General features: G+C 55.4%; 1 protein-coding gene across 8 annotated transcripts in view; it reads left to right on the top strand.

Moving 5' to 3' along the window:
• The window catches only part of LOC113207477 (homeotic protein antennapedia-like), a 186,887-nt gene that overhangs the window by 165,090 nt on the left and 11,255 nt on the right, over positions 1 to 10,542 (top strand). For 7 of the 8 annotated variants that reach the window (XM_052271411.1, XM_052271406.1, XM_026424061.2 and 4 more), the window contains 2 exons: positions 2,863 to 4,113; positions 7,929 to 7,955. In XM_052271411.1, the coding sequence (XP_052127371.1) occupies positions 3,267 to 4,113; positions 7,929 to 7,955 (874 nt within the window). In that variant the 5' untranslated portion in view covers positions 2,863 to 3,266. The remainder of the gene's footprint in view (positions 1 to 2,862; positions 4,114 to 7,928; positions 7,956 to 10,542) is intronic. The other variant, XM_052271413.1, reaches the window with a different exon arrangement.

Here is a 10,542-nt window from a genome sequence, read left to right as displayed (position 1 = left end):
CCCCGCCCGCTCCCCGCCGAACATGGCTCCTTATGCACCGGGTTCACGGCCCGGCCGGCAGGAGCGCTACGCGCCGAGTACAGCTCGCTCGCCGATACATTATTGGGGGCCGGAGCGGCGGGAAAATTCAAACGACGCGATGGGCCCGTGGCGCGCTCACTCATTCTGGTGCGGGAAAATTCAAACGGCAGGATGAACACGAAGTCGCGTTCGCTCATTCCGCGGGAAAATTCAAACGGCGGGATAAACCCGAGGTCGCGTTCGCTCATTCCGCGGAAAAATTCAAACGATGGGTAAGAGCCCGTGGCGCGCGCACTCATTCTGCGCTTGCATTATAACTTTATGTATGGGTACACGCTGATAGCGCGGCGGACGGAAACGGCGGTGGTCGGGCGGGGGGTGAAAATATACGAACCGCAGACGGGGAAGCCCCGAAAGGGCGAGTCGTCGGGCGGGCGATAGTCTGGAACTAATGTATGCGATGTTGGCGGTGACCAGCACCCCTCCCCACCCGCCGGGGCTGATCCGTGTAAAGCGACGGGCAATACATGGCAACTAATTGCAAATGTATGCCAATCTGAGTGATTGTTTGCGGGGGGTTGTCGCGGCGGGAGTGGGAGGGTGGGGTGCCCGGGCATTTACATAAGAGAGAGAGAGAGGGGGAGAGAGAGAGGAACGGGGCGCCACCGTGGAAGGGAAAGGGGAGGGCGGTTAGTGCGCGCAACTATGGGTGCCAGAGCGAGGAACATAGGCAATATGCTGATTTACGGCGCTGGGAGCAATAGTGGCCGCATAACCAGCGGGTGGCGACATGGCGGATTAGCTCCTCGCTAATCTAGTCGGGCGGTGCGGACTGCAATTGAAAATCGAATCATTCTGAAGTGCGCTTGCGGTGTGCGCGCTCCACCACGCCAACAAGGGCTGCTCGGTGGTGGCTGCTGGGGGGAACAGAGCGCGGGCGCCTAGTGGGTAGGCAACACCTCGGCCAGCCGTGCCGGAGGGGTTGCCTACTTGCCGGCGCGCGCCGTCCGCTCTTGGGGGCTACTTTATTTCTCCCGAAAAATGGGAATATTTCCATTAATTTTATCTTCGACCTTCGTTTCGCGTTTAAAAGTGCCACGTACCCAGTCATTAGTCAGCAGGCAGTCCGCTAAACGGAATTATGTTTTAAGAGTTGCTCGTTACATTGGGCAGCACTAGTCCAGCTAGTCGCTCCGGCGATGAAGTTGGGCGACTAGCCGATAGGTTTCGCAGCCGTCGCCCCACTACTACTGCAACCACCACCACCGCCAGCAGCTCCCCGGTGTTATGAAAAACAAACTGGATGCGTGGTTACCATAGCAACGGGGGTTGTAGAATGATGGCCGCCGTGCAGCGCGCGAGTTTTTGAATCCCTCCCAACTCCAGTCGTTACCATAGAAGTCCTTACCTCGTTTGGTATTTTTATCCATTCACGCCCATCCAGTTTCTGACGAGTTGTTTTTAAGATGACGTTGAGTTGGGCGTGACCACGAACGTGTCAACTCACGAATGGCCTCGTATACTCGCCTGTGTTATCCAGCCCTTCTTCTCTTGCGTCTCGCGTTCGATGTGCAAGTCTTCTAGGACAACGCGCCGAGTAACAGGCTTCGCGAAAGCTCTCTGCTTCGATCTCGTCCCGGCGAGGGCGAGTCTCGGACTGACCGATGCCTTCAACACCTGAATCGCACCTACCACACCGATGCGACAAAACTCGTCCGATCGCTCAAGTCTCTCTCTCTCTCTCTCTCTCTCTCTCTCTCTCTCTCTCTCCCGCTCGTTCGTTCTAGCTATTACTATGAAAAGTTGTGGCTCACGAGACGTAAACAAAGCGGTTCCGAAGGGAAAGGCGTGCAAATGCGCAGCTTTTGTCGGCGTGATCGGGCGTGACGCGGGCGGGGCGCTGCCCCAGGGCTCGACGGTGTCCACGACCCCTGACCTCAGTCCGACACAGCGGGAGGAGAAAGGCAGCGCCCGGACGGACCAACGGAACCATGCTCTGCTTTTGTCTTTCGGCACGGAGACAGAGCCCCTCTTCTGTGGGCTCAACAATGACCCGCAAAAATAATTCGCAAGCACGATCAGAGAGCAAAATTTTGAAAAATCGCCTCTTTCGATCTGTCTGCCAACGCTCGCAGTGGTGTGACTTGTGTGTGTGTGTGTTGCCGGCGGGCGGGTGTATTATGGGATTGGCGGCAAGGTGTGTGGTCCCCGGTGCCTCCCCTCCTCATCCGAGGGGCCCTACGGGGAGGCAGCCGGCGCTGCTGGCTTTCTTCTGTGTGAGGGGCCCTTTGATACGCCCGCTCCTGGTTCCGCCGCCACGCCCCGACACACCCCCGTCCCGCCCGCCGCCAGCCTCTCACAAGCGAGGGGGCTGGGGGGGCCTAAATTGAGATGAACGAGTTGAGCGGAAATGCTCGATCGATACTATCGAGCAGAGGTGTGACGGCGAGCCGTCGACACTCGCTTCGTTGTTGTTGATGCACGGTGGTGAATGGCTGGCCGTCTCCGAGGCATCGAGCCGGTGGCCTCCAGGAAACAATGCGAGTGCCCTGCGGACCTTCCGGAGGCAGCCCCCGTGGGGGTCAAGCTTTTGCATGTCACTACCCTCGCCCCGCTGGCAGCCTCGTTGTCCGTCTCTCGGTGACACGGACGGTCAGTCGTCGCGATCTACTGGCCCCGGTCGGACCGGGCGGCTGCTCCGGCGGCCAGGAGCTCCGGGCGGCTCCGGTGAGTGCCCCGGGAGCGCCTTGTTCAAGGATGGCACTCTGTGGGCCCCGGAAGCGTGTGCTCGTCGTGTGGGTCGCGAGAGTGTCTTTGCTCATGCGTGTGTTTGTGTTCCAGGGGCGGATGCGACGTAGCCCCCGCATCCCCGCCGTCCTTCTTCTGCCCGCCGACGACCCCGGCAGCCCCGGATCACCCTGTCGGACCGTCGTCTGCCTGCCGAGGCCGCCGTCGGCGGCGTGACGTCGTCCACAACCGACACCGGCCGCGAGGCGACCATGGAAGTGCGCGAGTGCCCCGTCAAGTGAGAGTGCGCGTGATGCGAGAGTGAAGTGCCGTGCACAAGTGCAGTGCAAGCACGCCCCCCCCACACCCCCTTCTCCCCGCTCGCAGTGCGGCCGCCCGCCGGCCCGCGCAACCCCGCCGCCACCATTGCGGAGCTGCAGTACTTCCCCGTGGACGAGCCCCACGGCGCCCCCGCCAAGATCGAGTCCCAGAGCGTGTGCGACTCGGTGGCGGAGGGCATGAGCTCGTACTTCGCCAACGCCTACATGCCTCCCCACGCCGACATGAGGAACGGGGGTGCGGAGCACCCCCACCAGCACCAGCACTATGGCGCGGCCGTGGCCGGCCCGCCCATGGACCCCAGCGTGTGCGTCAACGGCGACATGCGGCAGGGCGTGGTGCCGCCCCACGGGCCCCCGCACCACTACCCCACCACGGGCGGCACGCAGATGCCCTACCCGAGGTTCCCGCCCTACGACCGCATGGACATCCGGCACGCGGCCTACTACAACGCCCAGGGCGGCGGCATGATGGACGACACCGGGTACCGGCCCAACTCGCCCATCCAGCACATGACCCACGCGGCGCACGGCCCGCCCAACGGCCACAACGCGCCCGCGCCCGTCGTGTACGCGAGCTGTAAGCTGCAGGCGGCCGCCGTGGGGCCCGGGGGCGTCATCGGCGGCCCCGTCAGCCCGCCGCTGGACACGGGCATGCACCACCAGCAGCAGCCCCAGCAGCACCACCACATGGTGAACCACCAGCAGGCGCCGCCGCCGCCCCACCAGGCGCAGCAGCCGCAGCCCCAGCCCCAGCCGCAGCCGCAGCACCAGCCGCCGCCGCAGCACCACCCGCAGCAGACTCCGCCCCACCACATGATGTACAACAACGTGAACCCCGCGGTGGTCAACGGCGGCGGCATGCCCCCTCACCCCCACCACCAGCAGGTCATGTCCCCTCACCAGGCGCCCCCGCAAGGGCCGCCCCCCACGGCACAGCAGCAGCAACAGCAGCAGCAGCAACAGCAGAACAACAACAACAGTTCGCTGCCATCACCTCTTTACCCTTGGATGCGGAGTCAATTCGGTGAGTGTGCTCTTTCGGGTCCTTGGGAACCCGCCATCGACCTTGGGGGAGAAGGGGGTGGCCTCCATGAGCGGCCCGGACGTAACACTCTGTGAGGCCGCCCTGTTCTCCCAAAGTAACATGAAATGGACAGCTTTATGGCCACATTAACGTCCTAATTTTCAAAATTTCAAATATCTTAAGTGTTTATGACGTTAGTGGACCTTAAATTTACCACTTCGTGTTACTTGATCTCTCCGCCCGCCGCGGTCTCTGGTTGGCTTGGCCGATGCACCGGCACGACAGGTGGTCGCTTCATCGGTGCAGCCCGGCCACAGACTCCGCGGAAACTCTCTAGAATATATTTAACTACCTTAAGACATTATGCCCAATTATGTGCATCTTGCGCTAGCTTGGTTTTGCTTTTATTTCGTAAAATCATTCAATATACCACACGATATTTCAAAGTTATTATTTAGCTGCACTAGCTGTTACCCTTTGGATTATAAATTCCGTTCTCATTATGATTTTGTTATGATTACAACAAACTCCAGAGGGTAATAATTATTTTTTCATACATTTCTTCCATAGCATCATCGCTTTTTATTTCGTTTCACTTTTGCCTCTAAATATGTCATTTTTGTTTCCAAATCATTATACCATCGCTCTCATGATTTTTTGTTCGTTCTACTGTCACCATCATTATTTGTTTTCTGAACAGAACCGCATTTGCATTGCATGCTGACCATATCTAACATGAAGTTTGCAGTGTGCAGTTTTCGCTACTGACCCAGAGGCCAAAGGGGGCTATGCCAGGCGCGTTAAAGGGCCGCTTAGGGTGGGTGGTGGAGTGGGGTGGGGCGGGGAATGGCGGGACTGGGTTGGGGCGGGGTGTAAAAGGCCAGGGAAGGCCAGCGTGACGAGCCCTGGCGGTAAGCCAACGGGTAGTGCACTAGCCAGGTGGAGAGACTGTCCCCCACTGAGAGGTAAACGTTTCGATATTTTTTTAAATTATTTTTTTTTCCCCCTTGGATTGATCCGTGTCCTTCCCCCCGACCTGGGCCAACCAGCCCCTGGGTGCGAGGTCGAGACGATGATGAAGTGGTCTCCCCTGATGGATGCTCGCTCTCCGCCAGACACTCGTCCGTCATTTGTCAGGAGGGCCGAGATCTCCGCGGGGCCCCCCAGCACATCTTCATCGCTCTGCCGTGTGTGGGGCGCACCGCTGATTGGTTCCCGGCGGCGGATGCGGGCCGCCGGCGTGACTCGCGGCTGAAAGAGCGTCCCGCCGATGGCGTCGCGATTGGCTCCGGAAGCGAAGTGATTGCGGGAGTATGATGCCACCACACCCACACGGACCGCTTTGCCCCGCCCGGGCGCGTGACCCCTATGGAACATCCCAATCTCAATACGAAATTTCGTCCCATTCTTCCCACTTCTCTTTAATTCCCTTTAGGACCCCCTTCCCTTCAGCGTGTCGCGCCGTCGCAGCAGCCACTTCGAATGGGTTAATCCGCGCTTCGCTTTGAGTAGTCGCCCCGCAGCTGGGCTGGCCTGGCGGCCCTCCCGGAATCCTTCTCGCTGTCCGTCACAAAGGAGCCTCGCGGCTTTGTCATTGTGTCGAGAGCATTATTCCCCCCGGGATAAAAATGCCTCATCGAGATGATGACGTCGCCTGGCGTCGGCCGCGGACGGGCATAGGGGACTATTGGGACGCCGACGAACCAGAACGGTATTTATTCACAATCGGTCGCCGTGGCACAGTTTCCTCCTGGAACTCATGCGTGTGTGGCGGCGTGCTTTCTCTGGCACCGGCGTCCGCCCGGCGGGGGGCAGGCTCTGGCACATGCAATATGGCATGCCAATCAGTGCTGCGACCAGCAGGCAGGCGTTCCCCGAAGCGGGGCTCGCCACAGTTGCGGAAGTGAAGTTCGGATCTATTTGCTCAGCCCAGCGGGACGGCGGCAAGCGATGCGACAGGACGACCTAGTTTCACGAATTTTTGCATATCCTCCCCCTACTCTCTTTCCGCCCACCGCCCCACCAGGTTGAGCCGGTCGGGCGATTTCTCAAAATCAACCGTTCTTCCTAAAATAAACGAACCGTTTGAGTATCAAAATCACCTGGGCATGTCCGACGTGCATAGGCGACCCCGGCCCCGCCTTGACACCGGTCAACGTTCTCCCCAGCTCCAGATCCCCACAGACGGTCTCCGACGGTGACCTCGGCGCGCTCCGGGTGCAGCAATGGGTGCACGCAGGTGCTAATGACCTGACCAGAGCACCGTTGGCTACAGAGGAAGGTCACCGGGGGTGGTTGACCTAGATGGTCACCTTCGTCACTCTCTCGTTCACGGAAGAATCGGAAACAATAGCATCGTAGTGTAGAGCGATATTCCCGTAAGTCGCCCGCCGCGCGCGCACAGTTCGAAAGTGACCGAGGGATCGACGACGGCTCGATGTATCGAAACGGCGTAACGACACCTCGGCGCGTTCGAAAGGAGTCGGCGGAATCCCCTTGTTTACCCACGCGTTGCGTTGCGGGGGTCGGTCGCATCCTCGCAGACTTGTTGCTCCCCGCGTGCCCCAGAGTGGCCGCACGATTTATGGCCAGTTCACCCCCACACACACACCCACCCCCCCCCTTTCCTTTCCCCTCTCTCGAGCTCGGTGCAGCCCGGCGCGAAGCGGCAAGCCAGAGTGTATATGAGACGTTCGATTATTTCAATTTCCCTAATTCATCAATGAAGGAATTATTTATTTTTCCTGATTTTCAAAATTTGGGTCTTGGATAAGTGGCTTATTGTTTTAGCTATCGGTTTCAAAACAAATGTGGCCATTGATTTTTTTTCTTGCGGTGTAGTGGCGCCCACGTGCGCGCCCCACGCTCAAATCTATAATCAAATCGGGCCGTTCGCTGCACCGCCACTATTTCGAGCGTGCAGCCCGCCGCTTCGACGTTCGGCCGCCGTGATGGCCGGCGGCGCTAGCGTCGCCCCGATCGGTTCTGCCACCTGCCGGAGAGTCGGAGAAGCATGTCACCGCGAGGGCATTGCCGACGCGTGATTGGCTGGCCGCGAAGCGCGGGAAGTTTGAACCGCGAGGGACCCGGGGGCAAGTGCGCCCAGGGAGTGGCGACATCTGACGGACGCTCGGGGAAGCGTGGAGAGGAACGGGAAAGGGGGGGGGGGGGCTGGACTCGCGCTCTTCCAGCTCTCTGTTCACGTTACTTTTCGCAGGATGAAAATAATGGGGAAGTGTCTGTTAAAACGAAAGAGGGGGGGGGGGCATGAAAATAACGAAGGAAGCGAGCGGAAGTTCGTCTCCGGATGGAACAGAGGGCGGGAGAGAAAGAGACAGGAAAAAAAGAGAGGAACTGCAGAGGGATGCGGGGCGGAAGGCCAGGGCCTCGGTATGATGGGAATAAAAGGCGAAAATAATAAGAAAATCAGTGCTGCTGCAATATTTCATACGTCGGTTTTCTTTACAAGAGAGGAATAGGACTGTTCGGCAAACCTTCCTTGCCCTTACTCGAAATGTGGAGAGAGGGCCATAGAATATGCGTAGCACTGCGATATAGTATTTTAGATACATTGTAAACTTCATGTGGGATATGTTGGTCTGCTTTGTCAAAATGCGCCTCAAGTGTTCTAATTTTGCTAGGCTAGGATTTTTTTTGCCGTGTACACTGCAGCTCGTGTCCATATAATATACCGACCGTAATATGTTTAAAAAAAGAGTTTTGAAGACCAAGTGGAATTGCTTAAGTTAATAATTCTTGAAATTTTCAGAATTGTAGACTAAATCTATACAATACGCTTTTGCGTTTTCTTGCAGATAAACACAACGGCTCCGGAGACTATGGTAAGCCAAAGAAATTTTAATTTTCCAGTATTCTCCTGTGCAAAGTCTGTCTGATTTTCAAAATTTCGCACATGCTGTGTAAGGGAGGTTCGGGCTCTTAGTTTGTGCTCTGAGTTGTAAAGAGTATTCTGGAGGTGTGAGTGGTAACGGTTTAAATCCTCTGTCTCTTGTCTGGTAACTTGGAATTTGATCTTGTCTGTTAACTGGCCCGAAAGTCTCCAACACAGAGTTCTTTTCTCGGTTTTTGGAGAAAGTAGATCCACTTCCGTTGTGCGATTGTAGTTGTAATTTTAAGTCTCACTTGGTTGAAGGTGTCGGTGTTGGTCGAAATAACTCACGTAGAAATATTTCACTCACATTAGTCGTAATAAGTCATGATGAGTTGAAGTCAAGCTCTCAGCCACATGACAAGTATCGGGCCAAATGTCCGTCAGAACATCAAATTAACATTTTGTATTGTAATGAGGTAAGTGCTTGTGGCTGAGCAGCTCCTTGTTTCTCTGTCAGGGCGCCATGGACACGGGCTGCATGAATTAACCATGGGCTTCTTCTGCCAATGGATTTCTTTGTATAAAGTTTATTTTGCTCCGTTTTTTCTTTATTATTTTACATTTTTTCTTTGCTGGCTGTCTCTATCAGATTGACTTTCAGAGTGCGAGCGGACAGCTAAGTATTGTATACAATATATTTTTGGTTCATGCTTTCTTGTATTGGTGCGTGGTTGTAGCGTGGTTGGTGTTTGTGTGGTGTGTGTGTGTGCTCTGCTGGGCGACAGTTTGAATCAAGTGTTGGTTCGCCATCCCCCCTCCCTTTCCCCCTTCCCCCCATTGCGTGTTACTTGTGATGTTGGTAATTATCGAAGCAGGCTAAGCGTTGCTAATCGAAAAGTTTCCCTCTCCTCCTCCCTCTACTCCTCGCAAGGAGCGAGACGGAACAACTTTTTGGGGGCGTCAGTTCTCTCTGGAGCTGCTGCCGCCGCCGCCGCTCCGCCCCCGCCCACTCGCCGCGCCACCCCCAAGCTGCCCCTACGCCACGCCACGCTGCTGTCTAGAAGGGCGCCAAAGGGGGTAGGGGGTGGAGGGGGAGAGTTTGGTTTTGGCAGCTGCTAGCCCAGAGGGGCTGGGAGAAAGGGTCTGGGGAGTGGAGGGGGGAGGGGGCACCCGTCGAAAACAGAGGAGACTCAGTTTGGCGGCGTCATCACAAGGAGTGGGGAGGGGGGGGGGCTCTGACTTTTTGGCCTGGACGGGGCGCAGCAGCCGCCAGGGCCCCACAGAGACTTGGGGAAAAAATGTGAACGTGTTCCGGTGGCTGAGCAGCGTGGCGGGGCGTGGCGGCGAACCTCCTGGGGCCTCGGCGGGGGTGTGGGGGGCAGCGGGGGCGGCACTAGGGGTGGGTGTGGCTGCCTCCACATCGTGGCAGTGCAAGGAGTACAAAGTTAAATGAATTCAAACCGGTCGGTTGAAATGGGCGGGCAATTCTTGGTTGCGTAACGCCGCTAGTGGGCAGTGGACCAACGCTCTTCCACACCGAGTCAATATCAAATAAAAGTTCATAAATTTACGACAATTTATATTATTTTGTATAACAGTATCGAATCGTTAAGTTACAAATTTCCTGTTGTAAAGTTACGCCAAATTGCTAAACTACAAATTGTTATTTTATTTTGTAATTTCACAAGACTTCTTAGATATATACAAAATCTCTCATTTTTTTGTTTTTGTATTTGAAAGAATAGTCAGAAATTTACATAATTGTTCCTCTCTAATGTGTGATCTCTTGCGGTACCGTTTTGTAAATTTATGGCATATTTCAGAGAGTGACGACCACTGACCACTGCTGAAAAGGGCAAGGACATTTTTGTAATGATTCATTGAGAAAATATAAGTTTTGGACAGTGGAACAGAAGAATTGCCTTAAGTTCTTCCCTACGACTTATTTTTCAGAGTGCTGTGTGCGTTCACAAAAGCGTTACACCATTATTTCTCTTGTAAATAGATTGTTGGGTTACAAGGTTTCTTTGAATAATGAGTCAAGTATGGCCTCAAATGTATTGGACGAAATATGACGATAAAATTAATAAAAATGGCCCTGCTCGCGCCCAAACTGCGGGAGGCGGTGGCCAGCCATCCAGTAAATGTGGCAACATGGCGGCCCAGACTGACATGTGGGGAACGCTAGGGTGGGGCGTAGTGCCGCCGTGAGAGAGAGAGAGAGAGAGAGAGAGAGAGAGAGAGAGAGAGAGAGAGAGAGAGAGACGGGATGATTAATTTAGAAAACCGAATAAAAAAATTTAGATAGCGCAACTAGGGCAGAAACAGTACGAAAACGGGCGGTAAATTTTTACTAAATGAAATTGTGTTTTGAAAATGTATTTACGTTTTATACAGTCGCAGACAGGCGAATTTGGAGATGGGAAGTGCAGGCCGTGATATCAGCAACAGCAGGCGATCATACCGGCCACGTGAGTCGGCCGCCAGCTCTCCCACGGCCCACCACTAGACTGGCACTTAAAAATCACTTTTTAGATATTTAAAGGTCTTAGGGTCAGACTTTGTTTCTTTCGATGAAAAAAAAAATCTATTTTTTT

The sequence above is a fragment of the Frankliniella occidentalis genome, unplaced genomic scaffold (assembly GCF_000697945.3).
Source record: "Frankliniella occidentalis isolate FOCC.00 unplaced genomic scaffold, Focc_3.1 Scaffold161, whole genome shotgun sequence".
In the NCBI taxonomy this organism is placed as follows: domain Eukaryota; kingdom Metazoa; phylum Arthropoda; class Insecta; order Thysanoptera; family Thripidae; genus Frankliniella; species Frankliniella occidentalis.
This window is presented reverse-complemented; position numbering and strand designations above follow the sequence as displayed.